The sequence below is a fragment of the Apteryx mantelli genome, chromosome 12 (genome assembly GCF_036417845.1).
Source record: "Apteryx mantelli isolate bAptMan1 chromosome 12, bAptMan1.hap1, whole genome shotgun sequence".
NCBI lineage: Eukaryota > Metazoa > Chordata > Aves > Apterygiformes > Apterygidae > Apteryx > Apteryx mantelli.
Window position 1 is genome coordinate 9,918,444 of NC_089989.1, and position 24,791 is coordinate 9,943,234.

Below are 24,791 nucleotides of genomic sequence, written 5' to 3' on the forward strand. Positions count from 1 at the left end.
ACAAATCCGAGGTGTCCTTAAATGCTCAGTGAACAGGAGAGTGAAGAAAAAAAAAAAAAAATCTCAGTAGTTGTTTTAAAACTTCACACAGAGGAGGTGGATAGCAGGAACTCTGCATGCATCTCATGAGTGTTCTACTTTCCCCCTTTGAATACAGAGATCAGCCTTGGACAGAGTGCTAAAGCCTTTCCATGAAGGACTATTCTTTGCTATTACTTCAGGCTAAAACAAAAGACACTTCAGGAGATACAATCATTGCTGCCTAGTTCCTTTTCCTGGGCTCCTACAATGGGGCCCTTTTTTTTTTTTCTTCCACACATCTTTCTCTTTTATTTTCTACTTCTGTCCCTTTACTCTTTTTTTTTTCTGCCTCATTGAATCCATTAAGGTCTTTATACAGCCTGCTATTGAAAAATAAATTTTCTGTGAGACTACTGACTGAGTCTTAACTGCTGGCAAGCAGGGTTTAACTCCTGATGGGAGGACAGAAAAATGATGGGTAAAAGGTATGAAAAGCTCATCTCTGAATTTTAGGTCTTAGGGCACAGCAGGTATCTCGCAGAGTCTGGCAGGTAATCAGTTCAAGGAAAAGGAACATACTAAATTCTAGCCACGTTTTTCCCCTCTTTCTTGCATTAGCTTTGATACATGGAGTTATCTATCTCCTCATACCTTCTAGTACATCAGTGTACACTTTTCAATTATTTTCCTTGTTTCAGGTGCACATACCACTCCTTTTTGCACAACTGTAAATCAGAAGGCAGCCTGATATCAACAGAGATGCACTGCTGCAAAGCAGATGTGAGATCAGGTCCTCTATTTATTAATACATAATTTTCCACAGTCAAAAATATGAACACTATCCAAGCCTGTCAATATTGTAATCAACTATTTCAAAGATATTACAACTAAGTACAAAACGGGTGCAGCGTAGTTTGCCACAAAACCAGTACAAACGAGTATGCAAGCCAAAAAACTTATTCTTCTGAGGTGATACACTAGCCCTTATGGAGGTGCACAATGTGAGAGAAGCAAAAGGAGGTCTTTACAGTCCACAGAGGGGCCAAGCGGGGACCTGTCTGAGGACAGAAGAAGATGAACTCATGGACCTTCCTAGCATAAGGAAAGAGCTCTGCGTATGAACAGGCCAGCTTATACAGGTGTTCACTGGCTGACACAGGCAGCTGACCCGTCTCCCCAAACTGATCCCAAGCCTTCCTTGTAATAAGATGCTCTGTGAGGACAGTTGCCTGGCATGGAGATACAATCTGACAGTGACTGTGCCTTGGCAGGTGATTTGCAAAATCTAAGGTTTGGAATGAAGGAGAAAAATCTTCAAATCTTAAAGTTCTGAATAGTTTCTGCATGAAATTGAAAAAAATCTCAACTTTCTGACAACAATATGTCATTTACAAATATAAAGAAAGAAGAGTCAGCAAAAAAAGATGAAAAATCATTTGTTAGTACTGTGTCCTCTATTGTCTCCAACCTGGGTAATGAAGTTATCTGAGGGATGAACAGTGAAATGTCCATAGATCATGCTATACTCCCCAGCAGTGTAAATGCATGAGGAGGGAGGAAGACTGTAAAAAGAGAAGTAAGGAAGAAATGTGTTGAGTTCAGTAGTGAGAGATGACATTACACTCAGCCAGCCAGAGTCTGACAGCTTACATTTTGCATTTTAAACTGCTCACACAAATTCTCAGATTCTCCTTGACAAGAAGATAAAACACAGCCAATATTTAAGTGGAGCTGCAGCTCTGTTCTTTTTATAGCAATGCATAGTGTGGGGTTTGCTTTGTTGGAATAAGCTCTCAAGAGTTCAGATATCTATTATGTATTGAGCTATTCAGGCTCATCATGACTGCAGCCTAGGACAAAAGGTTTCCAAAAGTGCTACGGGGCAAAAAAACAGGGCTCTCCACCTTTAGTTAAACCTTACTAGTTTTAGCACAATACTAACTTAGCACAATTTAGAACAATTTGTTTCAGCACAATTCTTTGGCCATCTTATTTTCCCATTATAAATGGTATGATAGTTTTCTGTGATCTTTCTTGCACATCACATCCACAGACTACTAGTGACACCAAAACAACCTGCCAAGCCATTTTCCTATTACTGTTAATAGGTCTACATCAAGATATCCCAGGCAAACTGACCATACATTACTGTTTTCTCCAACCTCTGACCTTTTAACACACAGCATTAATATGGACTTGCATAGAGTTTCTTGACAAATTACTCTTACACAGCCCTTCGCTGTGTCCAACTGAGCAGATCAAACTAATCAGTGGAACAAAGTAGTAAGGGACAGCTCAGCATTGGGAAAGACAACAACCAGGCAACAAATGAATTTCACAAAATCAAGCTTAAGACCATCATATTTACCAAGACTATAAAAACCAACATAAACCTTTACAATAATCTTATCTAAGCTGTACATGTAAAGCACAAATAAAACAGACCAGGAAAAATTGGGGAGTCTGTATGGAATCCAACCAGGTTTGCCAAGCATATCATTTAGAGTACGGCAGCTTCAGTCAGAACCATTAAGTTCAAAAGAACTATGGAGAACATTACAGGTTAAGACATTATGCACATACACAGCAAACAGAGAAAAAAAACTTATCAGCTTAATAACAAATTATGCCACCACCTATATGCATTCAACCCCAAATCTTGGTAGGTAAAATGGTACTGCTGTTCCTTTAGGACAAGAAAGTTGTCTGCTTTGCTAAGGTTTTTACAGCTTTTCAAATAATTGAATGAATAATAAAGGTGACAAAAAATTCAGAAGGTCTCATACCTTTATGTTAACATATGCTAGCTACTTCACCAAGAAAGCTTCAAAGGTCATTTTTAATCATTTACAATGATGAATTGCAAATGATTTTCTTAAACAAACAGCATCCTTTTCAGAGCTATCCAGTGATAAATTAGGGTAAAATTCATAAATATTTCATGAGGAGATATTGCGTAATCATTATTCTATTCTTTCATGTTTTGACTTTCATGACTCTTTAATCAAGTATCTTAGAAAACTCATGCTTATGTAGAACGAGTAGCTTATACAGGGGAAATCGTCATACAGTTGTGAGCATATTAATAGCTTTCAGCAGTGCATTCTGTGCTATGGGTAATGAAGTACCGACAGACTGAAAGGAGGTAGCAAGTCATAAGCAGAATCATATTAACGTTTTCTAGCATGTTTTTAAGTCAAAGCTTGATAAGATGGTGTGCAAGACATTTTCTAGTTGAATATGGTTTAAGTCAAGCAACTTTGTTTTAGGGCAACATCCAAAGCTTTTAACAGGACACACTGGATCTTTGCTCTGGGTTTACTTTTCTAGAATGTTTTGTAGACACTTGATACCTGTGAAGGAGTTGATGCTTTCTCCATGTCCTTGTGACAGCACAACACTCTTGACCTTTTCTTTCAGCATCAGCCTCTATTTTTATTAGCCTGCCCCTCTACTGTAGTTTTAAAGTATATCAAGTAGAGAGACAGCATAAAGTGAGATCAGGATGGTGTTGAACTTCAGGGAACTCAATACAAAGACTAAGAAAGGATCCAAAGATCTGGAAGTCAGACTGAACAATATTCAGAGACTACTGAAACTTATCTCTGTGATACTTGTATTAGTTCTGGGAAAAATTTTAAGAATGGACTCCTGTGAGACTTATCCTTCTTCTAGAGGATCCTGAAATTCCATCAGAAAGATTTCTCACCACATATTGGCCAGGGACTACCGGGAAGTACAAAACAACGTGAAAGAACTTTCTATTTGGGTTTGACTATGGGTAAAGAACAGAAGTAGAGTTTTTAATGATACAAATGAAACTCATTCATGAAGATCCATCAGGTTTATACTCTAATATTAAAGAACCCCTAAATCTTGAAGGTGCACAACAATATCCATTTTAACACTTAATATCAGAATGTTGACCCTACAATGATGTGTAAATGACAAAACCTGGTCTACAGTTTTAAAACAGACTGATTTTTTGTTTTATTTACAACTCATTTAATAATGTTTCTCAGCCCAAAAGCAATTTGCCTCCAGTTATCCAGGTTTTTTCAAATCAGTATTACCCAAACAGATTATATCAGTCATATCCTAGCAGAAATAATCACATGTATTGGTGATTCCCAATTTTCTTTATGGAATAGTTTCAGAAAGTAAATAGGAGCAATCTGTAAATCTGACTGCAGTTTACTGTTTTGTAAGGAACATAAGCTTTTTTAATCATTCATTTTTGTAAACAATTTGTTATTTAATAAGGCATTCTATTGCAACTTTCATTACAATATGTTCTATGTAAAAATAATCAAAAGCAAGTTGAAAGCAAAGAAGAAAATGGTTTGAGGTACAAATTCATACAGCAGTATTACTTGTTGCAAATGTTCTGTGGGATGAAACCTGTCTTTTTGGCAATGTTTACCTATAATACCCTTTGATGGACCTGTTGAAGTCTTCAACAGATTTCGCATTGTTATGTATTTCTCAATGTTTCATAACAACTTACCAAAGAACCATTCATTAGATTCAACTCTTTGTAACAAGGCTGGAAGGGTCTTTACATGATTTTCCCAGAAATGTAAATGATATTGCATATGAACACGGGCAGTTTATTGCAATCACTGTCTCAATCAGTCCTTGTACCCTATATGTATTAATCATTACTATGTTAGTTTCTCTTTTATATGAAACTTTGCTTTTTTCTCCATGGCTACAACAGCAGGTATCATACTTAAAAATGCAAAGCTTGGGTTGTGGTAAAATGTTCTAACGTCCATATTTGAAAATGACAGGAAGACTTCAGGTTGCTTTTTAACACTTTTGCTTCAATTCCTCATTAGGGTGGGAAGAAAAAATGCTCTTTTATTCAGAAGCAGATAAAGTAACCATGTCATACAGACATGGGCAAGCTTGATCAGCTGTCCCACAATTGTGTGTCATACTGTATGCTGATTAACTGTAACTGCCATTCATAAATAGGCCAGTGATGCTGACTGGGAATTAAAGACATGAAGAAAAAAATGCAACTGTTAGTTTATTAATATAAATATACAAGTTTGTTTTCAAGTTATTCTATTTGCATGAATAATTGCAGGCACTCAAAACCATTCTATACTTGCTATGTAGCAACACATATTAAAAAAAAAAGCGTTTTAGTCAGGAGTGGATGATAAAAATATAAACAAGCCAAGCAAATGAATATATAATTCAGTAACAAATAAAATTAAATATTGGAACAAACACTGTATGTGGGAAAGAAAAAAAGAAAAAAAGACTCATGTCATGAGAACAATTATGAATAGGAACAGGCTGCCCCAAGAATTGTGAAATCTCTGTCCTTAAGAGTTTTTTAAAATTCAGCTGAATGAAGCACTAAGCAAACCAGTCTGAATTCAGTGTTCACCCTGCTTTGAGCAAGAGTCTGGACAAGAGACTTCCCAAGGTCCCTTCCAAACTGACAATCTTGTGATTCTATAATTCTGTGTACCTTGCACAGTTATAAATTAACAATATCAGCTCCTGATAGAGATATGTTGATGCATTCAAAAAGTAAGCAAGATGCTTGAACAGAAAAGTAATGGACTGATGAATATGACAGGGATGTACAATGCCTTTACGTAAGTCTACCAATCTCCTCACTTCAAAAGAAATTGTGCAGAGCTTGCTATGAGTGAGGACCTGCTGTGAGCTCAGAGGAGTGATCATTATCTGAAAAAACTCTCATCAAAACAAAATTGGAAAATTAGGATTATGTACTTCAGCAATGTTTATAGGAAAAATAGATTAAGATCTTCTGATGTCCCTTTTATCAAAGTGTGAAGCAAGCAGTTGTTTAGTAGAATTAAGAGATGGAAAGCCAAAATCTACAAAAGGAACTGTTTTTCCCTATTCATAGATACCTCAAGATTTCATGAATGTTACATGAAAAATCAAAAAATTAACATGACTCATCAACTGACTATGTATGTATATACATTATAGAAATATCCAAAATTGTTATAAATAATAATCATAAACATTTTGGAAAGATAAGATACTAAACCAAGCCCTAATGTTCAGAGACTAGGATGATACCTACTATGTTTGAAAATTAACCTTCACTAGGCTTCTACAGAGTTCTTACTTCATCTTTGGAAGCATTTGATGCTAGCTTCTGAAAATACTTCTGGACAAGATGGCTATCAAGTGACATCAAGCTTAGCAAGATGCAATATATACATAACACATTACATATTGTCATATTTTTTCCTTTTGATTTTGTTTGAGTTTCTCATTCAAAGATCCTGCATTTAGTGTATCTGCACTATATTAAATATGAAAGCTAGCATACAAATAACTTCAAGTATGTCTACAATTCAATTGTTAATGGGACAGAACCTCAGACAGGGCACGATATGGTTCCCCTGAAAGCTGTGAGAGCTGCCTGAAATTATTTGGCTATAACATCTGTCAAAATGGGATTATAAAATGGTGAGAAAGTGACAACTGAAGAGCAATACTGGGAAAAGGTTGAAACACCTCACTAACTGTGCCACAAATGCTTCCTGTGGAGTTCAGCTTTATGTTAGATTTAATATATTAAATATATTAAAATATTAAACATTCATAATCTGAGTAGAGGAGTTTTGTGTTAGTGCTAGCTGGAGAATGATGGTTTTATTTTATGACAGCTTTTAAGGCTTGGATTTTTCTTTTCACTATGCATTAAGATGAAGGGTAAAAAGAGGAAAGGAGTAAACCTCTGAATATTTCACCAAACAGGTGAACATGGCAAGTTTCTCTCTCTTTCTCTCTCTCCTCTTCTCCACTTCCTCTCTTTCTCTTTCCCCTTCTCTCTCTCTCTCCGTTCTGGCCCATAGACACATATCCCTTTGAAAATGTTTCTGAAAGTGATAAAAATCTAAGCAGTTTTCCACTTTGATTAAATGTCTTATAACATTAAAATTACTCGATCCACCTAAAGTGTCAAGTAAATTCAACGTGCTAGTTTAAAAACACTTTTAATATTACCATAATCTAGGAGCACCTTAAATGTTTCCTGGAAACAAGCACACGATAAACTCAATCTAGTGTGAAAGACAATGACTGGATGAGTTCAAAAATGAACTTTCAAAACACCATTATATCAGAAACAGAAACTGCAGCCAAGAAGACCGCTCTGCCATCTCTATTTCAAAGCACTTCTTTCGTTTGTAGCATCTACAACACCTGACTGCTATATATGTGCCTAGCTAGTCTGGGGAGGCAGTGAGAAGACAAACATTTCCAGCGACCTTGGCTGTAATAAGAGATGTGTAAGAACATTAAAATTCTTAAGTCAGTCTGAAAAAGGACATTTATTTACCTCCAGGAAAAAATATATTACTGGAAACCAACTGCAATGCTGCATATTCATCTAGTAAAAGCTTCCTTTACCAATTAGAGGAGCAGAACTGGAATAAGAAAGGACCGATATTGCCTATGAAAGATCCTTACTGCATGTTCCTTGATAAGCAATGGATCCTCTGCCTGGACAGGCTGCTGAAGACTGCAGGGTGTCCTGAGTAACACAGGAATCTACCTATCTGCTTCTTCAGGATTTTGGAAACAGAACTGCTGCACATGGCAAACCATTCTAAGTAGCGTAAATATATGATAAGCTACCTACTACAAGACCCCAATGTTTTTTGGCTTGAGATCTATAAAGCAGAATACTGAGTACTAATTTCTTTTTTTTTCCATTTTTGTTCCAAGAGTACCTGTTATTTCTGCTTATTTGAAAAGTTTATCATCTTATTTCAACTGGACAAGAAAAGACAAGTCTCTATCATGCTGTTTCAGTTAACCTCATCAGGAAGGCAGTTATCAAAATTACACTGACATAAAATAATATTTATTCCACCTACTAGTAAGCTGAGGTTTTAGCTAAGCTATGAGAAGAATGGTCTCTCAAACAGGTCAGTTTCACTTTAATCACTTCCAAAATGTGGGAACTATTTCTGGGGAAATGGTGCAAGTTGAAGAAATCTGGTGTGTTATGTATATGAAGACCAAGAGAAACTTAAATGTAAACCACAGAAATGCAGAAATACAAAATGTACCTTCCTTGTGATCACTTGAGCCCCTCCCCATCAGTGAATGATTCGTACAATACTATTTTTCTTAAGTACTTTGGTTTTGCACAACTGTGCATGCATGCATGTGTATACACACACACACAGTGTGTGTTTTTTCCTCCACCTTTGAGACAAGATTATTCTACGGTAGAATATATCTCCATCTTCAGATATTCTTTTTGACAGGCAGGAGAAGTTATTTTTGCTCAGTGTCACTTCTTTACTACCAGTGGTAGCTCCTCAGACAACTCTAAACCATTCCTGTATCTCCCTGGTGTGCACGCTTCAAAAACATAGGGGTATTTATCTTGTCATTCCCTTATTTCACCTTTGCTTCTTTACATTTTTGGCTTTGGGTCTTTTTCTCTTCCCTCTAAACTATTCCTGTTTCATTTGTATCTCTAGACAGTCTTTCTCAGCATCTTTTGTGCAGCGAGTTGATAAAAAGTAGGGCTGCATAAATCCATGTGCACAAATGCTCAGATGAAAAATGCAGCTCCAGATTGACTGACACAGTTGGCAAATAGAGACTGAATTCACCAAATAGTTTAAAGCCAAAATTTTGAGAGGAAGAAGGATGTGTAGTTGACAAAGCTGAAACATTTCATTTTGACATTAAAAAAAAAAAACTTTTCATTTCAATCACGTTTCATTTATAAATGTAGCCTATTAAAAAAAGAAGCAAAAAAGACAGGCATACTTCCAAACTAAGCAAGTAATAAACATCTGAAAATTAAATAAACAAAAAATATTTCAATCCACCAACGTATTTCATGTATTCTTTAGATTCAGTAAGAGAAAAGAGTGGTTTTTTTTTTTTTTGGACCCTCTCCAAAACGGTGACTATTTTCCTCTCTCTGTTTAGCCCACGAATCGTATGTTCTACTCAGAACTCTGTCTTGTACTACTCTAGGGGCAACCTCCCAAGCACCACATGACTTCCTTAAAGTAGTCTCTCTCTGCTGGATATTCAGTATGCAATAGCATTCACTCTATAAATTACAAGGGATTACTGGATTTTTTTTTTTCCTAATTAATCCAGCTTCATCTCTTTCAGGTTTTTCACTATTCCTGCTTTTGATGTTCTTCCTTGAATTGTAGACAATTTAATGATGACAATTTGCATTTTTTCCAGTCTACTTATACTTCTGAATTGTACACTTTTATTTCTGAATTCTTACTTATATTTCTGAATTCTCTCAGTCTATCTGTGTAATTTGCCTGTGTTACTGGGATTTTCAAATCCTTTCAATTTAGAATCAAATTCAAATTTTGGATACCCTGTGCAAAGAAATCAAATTGACTCAGTATTGATTTCAAGGCTCAAGAATTTGTAACTCATATAGTATGTTAAATTAGCAAAGAAAACAGCCTCATCTAAGACAATTAGACAAAAAACAGATTGCCAAAAGCAAAAGAAGCAAAATGAAGTATGACTGATTTGTAATTACGTTACATTATACCTTATATACCCTGAAGTACAGTTACCTACAGCAATGTAAGACATTTAAAATTCTACCATTCTGATTTGAATAAATGTAAATGACAACACACAGGATTTGGGGCATAAAAGTCATACTTCAGCTAATACACAGAGTTTTAACTTCACCTTTCCAGTTGACTTTGTTCCTTTCCAAATGCAAAAATAGCAGATAGTCCAAGCGGCGAGAAGGCATAATGCAAGTTCCCAGCGAAGATTCCCAATATGTTCAATTCCGCCAGATATAGCTAGCACCCTGCGCCTGTCAAAAAAAAAAAAAAAAAAAAAAAGGCAAAGTGAAATATAAAACATATACCTATGAAACACAGGGATAAAAATAAATCAGCTTCAACCAGGGACACTCCTAGTTACTGAATACTAAGAATGCACCATGTTAAGAAAGAAAAGTCTGAAGGAATCAGTGGAATATTCTCATTGGGTTTTACATCCAGTTAAAACTGAACATATATTGGATTTTTCCAGGTTAGAGACATAATCAGAAAGATTTTAAAATATTCAGTATAGCAAGTTTTTATTAAAAAACATTCAAAAGAAGCAAAACAACCTCCAAGTACTTCTGTTTGCCTCAATAACAGAGAAATCATCTAAGCTCAAAACAAAACAGTGAGTGATTTGAATCTTAACTTTTATTTTTACCTTGTAACATTTTTTATAAATGTCATCTTTAGATGAAAATATAATTTAAAAACATTTCTTTTAAAAACTATCAAACATCATGACATTTTCCAAATGGATTTTATTTAGGATATAACATTAAAACATTAATTTTTTTTTTAATTACACTTTTTGTAAAGTGTGGTCAACAAGAACATGTGCTGCATTTACTGTTTGTTTAAAAAAAACCACTCAGTTCTAAATACACAAGTCCTCATATTTCTAAGTACAGCATCTCTCCAGCTCATAGTCTGTGCCCAGAGAATTTACTAATTTGGTAAACAAGACAGATAAAGAGTATGAGTAAAACTTTTTTTTTTTTTAGTTTTGTAAAACAGGAATTTGAGAACAGAGAAATTAAGTGACTTGCCAGTATTCACATAGGAAGTTTGCAAACCCAGGCTTCAACTCTAGCCTCCTGAAATGTGGGGTAGCATTTTAATCATGAGAACAATTTCTTTACTTAAGAATGATTCTCCTACCTGGAGAATGCAAAGTCCTTTCATGCCCTTCAATTTTTACTTTAAATAAACAGTCAGATTACAGACAAAGTAAATTCTTTACCAGCCTGTAAGTAAACCATGATACTCCAGGCTGCATCGCATAAAGAGGTTAAAAGTAAAAACAAGAATTTCTTCCTGTAAACTCATCGATTTCATTAATTCCCTCGTGATTTTTCAATTACTCTTAAACCTAAAAGAAACCCTACATAGAATTAAAAGACTTTTCTTCAGGAAACAGAATTTCCCAGAGCAACAAAAGCATAACTTAACTTATATATGAAGACAGAGGTTGATATGGATTTAAAATCCAGAGGCACAGAGATTTAGAAACCCGTCATGATCTTTAAGCTACTTGGAGCAAGTAATCAGTCCTTTGCTAATCTTATACATGGAATAACTATTTTCAGTCATTCAGGCCTGCCTTAATCAAATCTCTATAGGGCTGGTCACAAGTCATTCCATGTATGTTGCCACAAATATATTTGCATATGTATATGTGTACAAATATACATTCACATATATACTTCCAGCATTCAAACTTACATATATTATGCTAGAGTCTTCTCTAAAATCTGTATTAAATGTTACTTACACAGCCTCAGAGACCCAAGGCTTACACTAACTTGCTTTCCAGAGACATTGAGAAGACTAATTAATTGAAGTTTATCAGTATTGGGATATAGTTAAAAGCCCTAGAAACAAAGTATCACTTCTTATCATCATCTGGAACAGGTAATTTTGGATACAGTTCTGAAAGACAAATTTTATATGATTACCATATATATATAATTTACCATGTATGTATAAATTGTATAAATTACCGTATATGTATAACTGAATAGTTATACAGATTGTGTAATTAATTACACTAAAACGTATTTAGGTTACCAAGTTGAGTATTAACTGAGAAAATGTCCAACCTACATTTACCCATATGAACTTAATTTTTCCTTTTGCATTTGACTCAGTCATTGGCTGAGGCAATTGTATCAAGGAATAAAAATTGTAGGACTGTGTAATTCAGAACCATGCCTAAACAGAATACAGTCAGCTCCTTTCCCTAGATGGTTGGATAGGCAGCTGGGGATCTCAGCTTGCACTCTGTGCCACCCAACAGCTGCACAGCTTACAGAAAGGAGGTGGCTCACAAACGTCCAGCAAACAGAGCCAATTTATTCTGTACATACTGAATATCCATCTACTCTTATGGTATTTCTTCACAAGGAGCAGAATTAAGGTTGTGCCAGCAGTCAGTAAAGTACATTCAGTATCTTTTAGCTGTTACTGTAGTGTCTTCTATGCTGTTTTAAAAAATGCTTACATCAAATGCAATCCTCTTCCTCATGAGGTCTGGAACAGCACACTTTGCACGTGTAAGCAGTCACAGTGAAGACTGCTACTTTCACTGACTGCAGAGAGAAAACATGCTAGGTCTCGGCACCACCGGGGAGGAATCTGATCTAGTTCTTTCAATTTTCCCCACCAGTAGGTGGAGGATGAAGGGGAGTTCTTTCACCTGCCTCTAATGATGGAAAATAGGAGGCTGGAGATGTGAGCTGCAGCTGGTGAATATTGTTGAGAATGAAAAGATCTAACCATCACCAAGTCCTTAAGCTGGCCATACAGCCGCTGCAGAACAACTTCTGGCTTTCACGCCTTCCAAGCGGTACAGCTGCTGCTCCTGCTGCAGCTCTCGCAGCCCTGGGGGCCCGGCCATTTAGAATGTCTCTGTTAAAGTGTTCCTGTTCAGCTGAAGCAGGACAAAATTTAACAGGTAGAAGAAAAAATCATTTCTCTAGCCTGAGGTTTGTCTCCTTACTTTCTAATGAATATAAATGGAGGTGTAAGACCTTTTCACTAAAAAAGAAAAAAAAAGTCACACGAACTTTTTGTAATGGAAAGTGTTACGCTATCTAAATGTAAAAGTTATTGCTACCTCATCACCATTTTCTCCTTGCCCACTAATTAGCTTTATTCTGCAAAGCTTCTGACATCATCTAGTTAGAGAGAAAAGTGATCTGGTGTGGAACAGCATCAGCTAGCAAAGAACCTATAGAACTGTCATCAAAATGCTACAAAAAATGGAAAGAGGTAGCTTTTGATGAAGGATATGTGTTAATCAAGAAGATGAAACACATTTTTTCTATCTACAGTCTAGAGCTGAAAATAACATCACTAAGCCACAATTATAGAGAAAGGCTGATGAAATGGATACTTAAAATTCAAGTTCTTCTATGCAATTTGACAGGTGGCATCATGCTGAATTTGACTTCGGATGACCTCCACCCTTTTCTACAAACTGTCATCCAAAAAGGAAAAAAGCCTTCCGAATCTTAGCTTGCCTTGAATATTAGGGTGCTACTTTCAAGAGAGCCAAGAACAAAACTGGTGTAATATGATTAAGAAGGGTCTAGACAATAAAAGGTCAACGACTGTGTACTGAGAACAGACTATAGATAACCATGCTGAAAACCATGCTAGGAGTGAATAGTCCATCCCAGGAGCCTGCTGACAATACAAGGAGCAGATAGTTTCAAAGTGATCTATTTTGATTGCAGCTACTACAAGGATTTTCAACCATTTAGTTCATTTTATAAATGGACTAAAAAGCCTCAAATTATAAATGACTCACTTTCTTCCCTCATTTGGGGACCACTGCTTCCTTGCAGAGCCTCCCAGATCAACAGTCTTAACCCACCAGTAAGATTTCTGCTCTGCCAAGGAGAAATAGCTTTGACACATCCAGCTGCTAATATCACAAAAATATTTTTCCAGAGCAAACTCTGATCTTTGCAACTCCATGACAAGAAAGTAGCACGTTATCAGCCTGTTGGCACACAGTGTACTGTGCTAGCCTGTGGTTAGAAGGATATTCATCTACACAGTACATATTGGCAACATGGAAACCACAGTGTTTGTTGTGAGATGCATATATGCTTCCTTGCTGAAAGGTTTGATAATAACCTCCTATTTCCAGTTTATAACTGGAATTCATGGAAAGGCAAATCCGGACATATCATCATCGATCTCTTACCATGAAAACAAAGATCCATAAGTAACTTGAGAAAAAGTGGTGGCTAGGTACCTTTCTCCCTAGAAAGGGATCTTTGTTCCTTTATTTGGGAGTGGGCAGGGGAGGAGAAAGTACTAGTGAACTGACTTAGAGATGTAGTCTGGAGGGAGTTTGGTTCAAGTTCAGTTTGAATTTGACAAGCAGATTCAGCCAGAGAAACTCAGAAGACAAGCAGGGGAAGCCTAAGGAATTTCAATTATTGTTTTACTTAGAAATATTCTAATTTTTATTTTCAAATGCCATACTATGTTTTAAAATGAATATTAATTTTTAAGATGAAGAAGAAAACAGTAGAACAAAGGCCATATAATCCAAAAATGAAACAAAAGGTTTGGATTTGGACCGTAAGGGCAATGTCAATTGGAGAAAATTTTTTATTTACCTTTCTTTTCAGCAAAAAATAATAATGACCATACTTCCTTAGGGTTTCAATCAAACCATCTTTTTACTGACTTCTTGGGACAGCAACAGAATTGAGGATAACAAGACAAACTAGTGACCAGCTATCTGGATCACACAACAGTCAATCCAGAATTGCCAGTCTCCTTTCCCACCTGTTGCTTTGACTCTCTGGGGCATTTTGCATGTTCCTGTTGTAGTATCCATCATATTTATTATTTTGTCCTTACTCTCAAAACCAAACATAGCACCGAATAGGTTGCAACAAATTAGCTCTTTTTCTCCCTCTCCTTCCAGTCATTTTAGCTCTGTTTTTCTACTAACATCAGTTATACTGGAAAAAAATCTCTTTGTTTTTAACATGTATAGGTCTACTGCAGTAGGACCCAGATCCTTGCTGACATTCAGGAGAGAGCATAAAATGAATCTCATCAGGTAAACCCACCTCTCCAGTGTTTTTCTTTCCACACCCCTCTACAGTATCTGTTATGTTGCCCCATGTATTCTAAAGGCATTCTTTATTCCTTTAGAACTAAATAGTAAAGGATAAGCCTAAAAAATAGTTTTCTAACACACTATTAGAATAAAAACAAAATCCATTGATTTAGCTTCATTCAGTACATTCTTTTAAATTTCAGATCTTTGCACCAGGAAAGGAGCCCTTGTATAAGTGTTCCTACCTGTGCTTGCCGCATCTATTGCTCCTATCTTTAATCTGCTTTTCATTCTCCCTATTTCAAATTCTTGAATGGAGATTGTGCTTCCCTTAGAGCCTGTCATGTTCTGGACACTGCCATAATATATAAATTAGTAACAACAATGATCCTGGACCTTTGTATCTCTGAGCCACACCCTGTTAATTCCAAACACAAGAAAACATTCAAATGACATTTATATACACATGTATGCCTAAATCTGAACAGTATTTCTTTTCCAAAACATGAATGTATGAACAAGAGCAAGATGGCAGTGCTATGGAGAAATATGTAAACTAATTCAGGTACTATAAACAGTAGAGTCATTCTAACACGGCTCTTTGCCTGTGCTAATCTGTATTGAATCTCAGCACAAGTAATTACTTGCTTTAGATACATGTATCATGGATACAGCTGTGCTGCTTTGGTGCATGAGCTGGCCTGTTCAGAGACACCTCTGCACTATACTCTCTCATATCATGTAGATATGACCTTCACAACTAAACCTCCTACATGACAAACCTCCATCAACAAGGAATGGCTTCTGGAGGATTGGTAAGTGTATTTGAGAGAGGCTGGCAACTTCCTCACTTGAAGATCTGTGTACATCTGCATGGCTGGTGAACTGCATCACACCAGTCACTAATTCCCAAGAATGCCACCTGCCCAACCTCACTGTAAATCTCCATACTCATGTCCTGCCAACAGTTCTGCATAGGGTTACAAGCTCTCCTCATGAATGTGCCAACTGAGGTATCCATCTTTATCCAGCTGTTTTGTAGGGTGGTTATAGAACTGTATATTATGGGAAAGAGACATAGAAAGCTTTCAGTAATAACTCCACAGTGCTGACACCACACTGCAAAACAGTGAGCATGATGGAAGTATATGGCTGATACATTGACATAGTCAAGGCTCAAACAGATTACAGAATTGTATTAGACTCACACCTAAGCCCACATCCAGTTCCCAAAGCAGCCCATTCCAGCAGTTAGTCACGTGTATCATTATGCTGTTCTTCTCTAATGGTGTAACAGCTTCTTAACAGATAAATGCTATTACTATCTATCCCACAGACAGTGTTTCATGTATCAAAAGGCAACTTCATTTTATGGACACAATTCTCAGTGAAGACTTGAGATGAGGATTTTCAAAAGTAACCAGTTTCTGGATGCTGTCTGCAGATGATATTCAGAAAGCAAATGTTCAGCATTTTCTGAATATAAGGCTCTATGGGAAGTCTCAAGTAGCAGAGACACCTACGTTACCCATCCAAAAATCTTGGCCTGATTCTTTTGTAAAGAACAGCATAGAAAGTAAATGGCAAATTAATGGTCCCAACACAATTAGCCCTGCTGCTCCCATTTAAAAAAAGACACATAGTGCTAATCAACTTGTACTGATATGAGTATTCAAATCTTTTGAAGTGCTGTAAAATCTTTCTGTCTTTTCTTTGTTCAAGCAGAACAAAGGTTTTATGTTCTCCTTAGAAAGCCTGCAGCAACAAGTCCAGAACATATAATCGAACTATAACATACACTGTATGCAAAGAATATATCTGAGAAAGTGCTGCTTGGAGGCTAGCAGTGATTTCCTCAGCAGGCAAGATATTGCTCTCCCTAATTCCAGGGCCTGCTGAGATTCTGGCTGAAACAGTAGTAGCAAAGCAAGGTTTTGAAAGGAAGAGGCATTCAGAACTTGAAATTGTTCTGGTAAAGATTCAGTTCAGTCTGGCTGTAGGCACCCTTTTATCTGACCTTGTTCTTTTATTATTCAATTTGAATTAATCAAAAAGAGGGGGCATTTAAAAAATACATGATTATTCCTGCATCTAAGAGATGAGTTTGGTATATGTAGGGGTCAGAAGATTACAGAGTTGATGACAGCTTCTCGCTCCTCAGCAGTCCAGCTTCTATCTAAATTAAAGCTGCCATGACCTTGCATAACATCACACAGCCAGCAGGAAAATACATACTGTAGATTTCACTACATCTTCTTCTTCTTTTTCTACCACTGCAAGTCCTCTAGACCACCTTTAACATTCTCATCTCTTTATGCAGAGGATAGAGAAAAAGCAAGAACAGTAAAATCAATTTTGAAAATGATGCTCTGTTGGTTGGAGTAACAAGCATTTGAAACAGAAGTTCTAGACTAAGAACCTCAGGAACAGCAAAATCTGGAAGGTTGTTTGCGCTGGTGTTTCACTTGTGATAGCAGATATTAAAGCAGAGCACAAGAAGGGAGTAAATTATGCACATTATGTAATTTATGTAGATTGTGGTGGGAACACATTGTGAATGCTTCATGGTCACTGTGAGTTAAATTATTCCTGAACAGAGGGCTTCAGCATCAGCCAAAAGATCCCCTAGCATAAACTATGCGGCATTGTACAATGAGACAATGGGATCCTGAAACAAGTTGCAAACTCATGGGGTTTTTATATTCTAATTATCAGGTCACATTAAAAGTCAAAATGAAAAATAATGCTTTTGTGAGGAGAAGATGCACTAGTTAGATAACTACACAAACTGACACCCTCAGGGAAGCCACTGCAGGTAATTGACAAAGCTAACACATAACTGAACGCCATACTTGGTAGCTCTGATACAATTCTAGGTTTGCATTTTGATATAGTTGCAGTGTTGGAACTTGTATTTCTCTGTGCTAGAACTTTCCATTGTCAAATCTGACATATCCTGAGAGGGACTAGGATGTCAGTGATCATGTGACTTAACAGATGTGCCACTACATGCCAGGCACAGTGTATATATATAGCAAGGCACGTATATATCATGACTAAATTAGTCTGAGGATCTCTAGCTAAAATCCCCCAAAATTAAACATGGAGAAATATCGTTAACAAGTATTTCACTGCAATGCTTTGAATTCTTGTCACTAGAATTCGCTACGGCCTTTGGCCTAAGACCTAGATATACTAATCTTCAAGAAATACTGCAAACTCATCTATCTTCCAGGCATTTGTGGGAAAATATGCTGGGTTCAGGAAGGTTATCTAATATTCTTTTAATAAATGAAAATTTCCATAAACCGCCATACATTTAAAGAAAAATCAGGACCAATTCTGACAGAATAAAGCCCAAGAACCTATGGGTCTACTGTAATTGCCAGTTCAACAAACTGGTGGTAGCTGCAAGTAACCATTTCAATTACTGTGAAATTTGTTAAGATCACTGGTTATTAAAAGCCATTATAAGCACAGTAACTCTGAGTATGCTGTGTGAGTTTGCTGCCAACAACTTAAGACTATGTGACACTGCTGTAGAAAGGTCTAGGCTTGCAATACGGCCTGAAGACACAAATCATTAACTACTTTTGTACCTGACTGAAAACAGAAATTGATTTTTGGAGTTTTTTTTTTTTTTCTTTTTTAAATACACAACAGTTCAGTTTCTTGAGCTGCCAATAGCCTGGGAAAGAAGCCTGGGAACTTTCAGCATCTTGAACACAATATTGAGGGAAAATAAGCTCTGTTTGGATTAGGGTTAATTTGGGGCCTACATGTTAACCCAAACTAGAGTAAGGTTTTTAATTCAGTAGAAGCAAAATATTAACTCTACACAGGACATTTTGCCTCTAACTGGAAAAGTAAGGTCTCTTCTTAGAATTCAAACCACTACTGATTCATAATATGTTTCACACCCAAAAATACATGCTATGTTTGAAGGTTTCGCCACTTCTAGCTACACATACGCTAGCTTGACTAAATGATGATGAAGAAAGAAGGTTTTTACTTGTCTTCTCATATATAACACGAAGAAGAGAAGTGATCAAAGTTAATAGGATTGAATGAATAAAAGATAAATTCAGGCAGAATAACAGGACATATATCAGTTTAACCATCAGAAATGCTGATGTTTGGCCACAGGGGTTTTTAAAGCTAGACTTGGCAATTTCACAGCATTTTTAGTACAGTGTGGCTTCATCCTGATCACAGCTTTTAGTACCAAATATTGTAAGCCAAATGCTTACAGTTTAACTTGAACCAAAATGTGAGTGTGAATAAAACAAATGAACATGAACAGAGCGGGGAAGAAAGTACAGAGACATAAGCAATTTCAACATACTTAAAGTACTTGAGAGTAAACATCAAATAATATCCATTGCAAGAAACTACATGGCATGCTATGACTTGTTGTTCTCTACATTCCAGGAGCATACTGTTGCTAATGGTTACTGCTGTTCTTCCACCTTTTCAATTAACATCACTGCACATATATATTCTGGCAAAATTTGGAAAGATAAAATCCCTTGAGGGAAGTATTTCAAAAAGTATTATATACTTACTGAAAATGCTCTTAATTTGTTTGGGAATGTACTAAAATACCTTTCAATTTAGCAGTTCAGGACATCTGAAGGGAAGAAGGGGCCCTCCGTCCTTGGAATTGATGTGGGGGAGCATATTATGAGATAATTGCTACTTTTGACTACTCATAGCTGAAAAGTAGCCTTTTAATCGAAACTTGATAACTGACATTTTGAAAGCTTCACCTTCCACAAGTGCACTCTTTTGGGACACAGCAACCACAGCACTACATTTCCCATGGGCTGGGAGAACACTGCATTTTCCTGGGAAAGGGCATCTTTATTAAAGCATTCCAATGTGTTGGGCTGTAGCAGACTCTTGAATAGAAGGAGGATTAACTGCTGCCAACGCATTGTTGAAAGGAATGTACCACAGTACTTGTTGCAATATTTCATGATTGAATCTGTTCTTCAGTTTCCAAATCTATTTGAGGAAGGTCCCTTCACATCCCCTCTCTGATTTGGAGCAGTTTCCAAGACATTTTTCTTTTACAAAAAATCAGAGAAGACCACCTCTTGAGGTCAGTTCTCTAACTCTTCATCCAGGAACATAGCTGGCATTTGCTACTTACTCTGAGCCAGATTTTGTGGGCAGCAAACGGAAAACAAATTTAAGCCACTAAGCAGGAGTGGTGCTCCTGTCCAGTGGCCTTTCTTACCTGTTCTGGCATGCTCCTTTCATACATATGGATTTTCCACACCTACTCTGTATTTACCTTGTGAACCTTGTTACTTAACTCCTTGTACAAAAGCATACAGATCTAAGCATTCGTGCTTCACAGCTTTCCCATCATTTCAGTAGAGAAGTACTAATCACTCTCAGGTATCCTTATTCCTATGTTAAGTTGAGTTTAAGTTTTCCATCAAAAAATGTGTTTTCTAAACTCCCACCTTTCTTTCTGTCTCTCACTGCACTTTATGCATTTCAGCATTCTCTGATTTCTATACACTGAATGTATTATCTTGGGTACTGCCTACCCAGATGCACTCCAGTATTATGTGCAAATAAACAAGTTTCTTTTCCATTAACAAGTCTCTAGGAAAAGAATTCTAAATTCTGTAATAAACTGCCTAGAGGGATTATGGAATCTTCTTCCTTATAGATCTTTTAAGAATAGGTTAGAAAAACATGACACAGATATAGTTGCTCTGATGTTGGCATAAGACGACAGACAGCATAATCTCCTAAGGTTCTTTCCAGCTCTTCCAGACCTCTGTGGCTTTGGTCTAAACTTAAAGAGGTCAGACATTGCTTTGATATCCCATCTGACTAAACTATAAAACAGAGCTATAACCGCAGCTTATACAGATATACAGAAACTTGAGCAGATATTAACTCAGTTCTGAAACTGGTGGGCTTCAGATTCCATGTACCAGGATCCTCTGTGGATGCCTTAACAACAAGGCATCCAAGGTTCTGGATGAAGACAATCACACGATGGACTGTTGCACTGTCAGATGCTTAGTCAGCTAGTTAGCGGTCATAAAATCAGCCTGGTGTGGAAGAGACCCTAATGGCTGCAGTATTCCAGACACACTGGAAGGCTGAGATGTTCGCCAGAGGCACATAGATGAGTAAAGTGATATTCTTTTTATCACAGAGATCAGAGGCAGCTGCTTATCTAACAAAGACTACTCATGATATCACTTTGCAATAACAAAGACTAAGCCATACAAATGTAGAAATGGCTTAGAAACAACTATTTTGAATTACTTCCCCACCTGCAGTATTTGTTCTCCATTGTCTGAATCACTTTAGTTTTCCCACTGTCTGATATATAGGATCTTAAGAACTGAATGCTGAGGTGCACTTGACCCTACATTCTTCCTAGGCAGCAGTTCTGTGAGTTCTTGCTCAAGCTAATGCTTCCTTATCCTCCTTCAGGTGACTGCTCTTATGACTGGTAGCAGCTTTGAGGGATCACCCAGGTACTGAAATTGCTCTTTTGGTTCTATCAAACCAGTGAGCTCTGCTGAACAGCACAGAAGCTTTTCTGCACTGTAATATCTGCCAGAGAGTGCATATCTGCATTTTCTTGCAGTTGTCTAATTTGTACTAATTTTTGTTCGGTTTGGAAGAGAGGTTGATCCATGCATTCGGAGAGTGTAACTCAAAGGAAGAAAAGGAACAGTTCAGGAGTAGCAAAAACTGTTAAAAGAATATTGGGATGAAAGTGAGCAAAGAGAAATACAGAATGCTTATTTCAAACAATAATAAATAAATGTACAACCAGTGATATTCCAGAGAAGACCCCATTGCTTGAGTCAATAGTCTTCAGTTTACTGACTAGACAGGATAAAACTCTCAGAAAGTAATGAATAAAGGCAAAGACAAGTTCACTAAAATTACACGCTCGCTACATTTCTTAGAATATGGACTGGTTTTCTCTCACAGTATTAATCAGAATGCTCAAGACTTGAGACTCTATTCTCCACTGCCTTACACACTCACATGATGAGCTCTTTACAAAATCTATGCTGAATGCTAAAGGATGTAAAAACAAAAGGGTTGTGGTTTAATTTGTAAACTTTGTAGCACCTTGTACTAAAATAAATGATTATAAAAGACTACAGAGAATCTGCCCCACAAAACACAGACACATTAAACGCATTAGGAGAACTTGCCCAGATCACTGCATACACTCTGACCTATATATCTGGCACAATTAATAACCTATACTATTATATTTTTAAAAAGTTCTTTAAACCGAAAATTACACTATTCTGTCATGCTTATAACACAAAATATGTCACACACAATAAATAATACTTTGCTGGGTGAAAGAAAGTGATTATTTACATATTAAAGTACCATTCAGCACAAATAAAGATGGCAGCTATTGAATGACTTGTTCATATTCAGCTAAAATTCAGTGGTTGAAAAAAGATGGCAGTTTATCCAGTTCTCCTTCCATTAAGTTTCTGAGTCATCCTTTACTAAGGCTCTTTTATTACCTGTGAGCATGCCTTTCAGTGGGTATAAATGATTATAAGTTTGCATCCTTTGACAGTGACAGAATGGCAAAAAAGGACACACGTAAATAAAACAATGAGCTCTGGCACTCCAAAATTGACTCTTTAGGTAGACAGAACACAGCGAACTGTAAGTTTACAGTTTTATGCTTAGCAAATCTATCAGTAATAAATGGCTACCTCCCAGGATAAGGTAAGGTAAAAAAAATAAATATGTATATATCCTTTAATAAAATGAACCTTAAAAGGATCTTCTTGTTACTTCACTAGTCAACTTATTAGTATACTTACTACTTATCTACAGAATGAAGAAAAATTCTCATTAGAAGGGAACCTAACTCAGGCAGGACTTTGATAAAGAAAGTTGTTGGAGTTTCCCTTTTACAGGAAATGAACATATATTTTAACAGCGAAAACCCTTATAAATGTAAGCCCCAGACTGCAACATATATTACATATGTATTGCCTAAATGAACTCATATGACTCAGACTGCGCATTAAATTCATTCTGCTCTTATTTGCATCCATAATATACAATCTGGAACCCTTCCAGGAGTGAAGAAGCATTTAGAAGGCACATTGGCTAACTAGTTGATACATGAACGCTCCTGTGGTTTACTAGCTTGCAGAGTTCTGGGTACACAGTGAGGGCATGGGAAAACATGCAGTGATAACATTAATACCATAGAGTAGACATATATCTCATTCCTTAGAGAAGAATGACCAAAAATAAAGCATTATTTTCAGATTCTCTTCCTTCTAGATCCTAACATTTGGAAAACTAAAAATGGGTCAATTGTGTCATTTTCCAATGCACTGGTATACTTTTAGTCCCCAAAAGCATATGTTCCTTGAAAAGAAGAGAAAGAATACAAGTACCAAACTCTCACTGAAAGTCAGCATAAGCTTGGCAGCTCAGACACTTTCGCTTTTCTGAAAGTTATACATTCTAGACTGACAAAGGTTCCAAAATCTGTGTACTGTACAAACCTCTCCTGCATTAGACACCCTTTAAGGTGTTCGAAGTTCCATGTGAACTCAGAAATAGGAAATATAACACATCCGCACATTTATGAAAGTGCTCAAAATAACCCTTGCTACATATTCCTGGATACTGACTTGTAGCCTCAAACTGTCAATGCTCAGTGATTGGAAAGATATATTTCAGCTTTTAGAAGATAATAAGAATCCCTAACGAAATTCCTCTCAAATCATTGGAATTCTCTTCTGGAAAGCCACCTAATTGTATACTTACACCCCCCCCCCTTGTTTTTTCTTTAAGTAGCAGACAGACTATTCTCACAGGTTATGTCAGTGTGAATCACCTGGCTAGAGCATCATGCACAGTTATCAAATGTTTACCTCTTATAGCATATTTCTCTGTGAACCTACACATATCAGAACAAATTAGCCCTATTTGAGCCACATTTGCTAGTACTCAGCCTAGTTGTTCTTTCCTCTTGAAGTCCTGACAGGATAGTGTGTTGTATGTTGCTCCTTTTATTACCCATTATCTATTTTTACAGTTTTATCAAATTTAAAGGTAAGATTAAATTCACCTGAACAGACTTTCTCTACAACTGCTAGTAGTGCTTGCTAATAATGCAAGTGTTTCTTGTGTCAACCCTTGTCTTATTAAAGTTAGCACTTAAGTTATTTGGATGCTGTGCTGAACCAATTAGCTGCTAGTAAATATATACAGAGACAGATTTATTTTTATAGCTATAGATATATAAAGTGACAGATGCACACTGAAGACTTATCACACCCCACTTCTCCACTATTTTTATTCAACCTCTTTCACTGAGGTCATGGAAACTTTTTCTTAGCCAAGCCTGAGAGTTTTATCCTGTCAGATAACTTTTTGCATCATTCCACCCATCTCTGCTCTATAGCTTCTTCATACTCTCTCAACATATCGAAAGACTCCTTCAGTCTTTTTGAAGTTTTTCCTCTTCCCAACTACTTCTCTTTGAAGAAGTCATGCAGCAACTCCTTTTTCTTCAACTTTTGTCTGGGCGATATAAATCAGTTCAGCACTCAGACTGTTGCAAATTGGAACTGAAAGCACCTACAAAAAATGTAAGTCAACCTCGTGGCTCTCAAATTTTGTGTTAAACCTTTTATAGAGTCTGTAGAATTGTACTCAACTGTTCGTTCTTAATGAAATGTCCATATAGTAAGAACTACAGGCCAGAGACAAAACTGAAAACCATTCCATAATTTTGCAGAATAGTTCTTCAGGGTGAGCCCTTGGCTACAGACTCATATAACAAATGAGTGATGGTAACCTCTTACCTCTTCCACACAGAACATTTATATATGCCAATATAAAACCATGCCCTGACTGGCCAAAAATATGACTCTCTCTCTCTACATATTTCTCATACTCGCTGGCCCTCCTATTAAGTCCTAATTACAAAGAAATCTGAGAAGTGAAATTGCAAAAGAGCTGGGGCACAAGGCAGAAAAGAATAGCTAACAGGCCAAAAGAGAAAAAAGAAAACTGCAAATGTGATAATGCTAGTTCAGTCGATCTGATCTTAACTCTCA

At 36.7% G+C, this 24,791-nt stretch overlaps 1 protein-coding gene across 1 annotated transcript in view; it reads right to left on the bottom strand.

The window, feature by feature from the left end:
• The window catches only part of SLC6A11 (solute carrier family 6 member 11), a 106,695-nt gene that overhangs the window by 65,033 nt on the left and 16,871 nt on the right, over nt 1-24,791 (bottom strand). Inside the window, exon 5 of the mRNA XM_013945272.2 lies at nt 9,727-9,859. Within this exon, the coding sequence (XP_013800726.1) occupies nt 9,727-9,859 (133 nt within the window). The remainder of the gene's footprint in view (nt 1-9,726; nt 9,860-24,791) is intronic.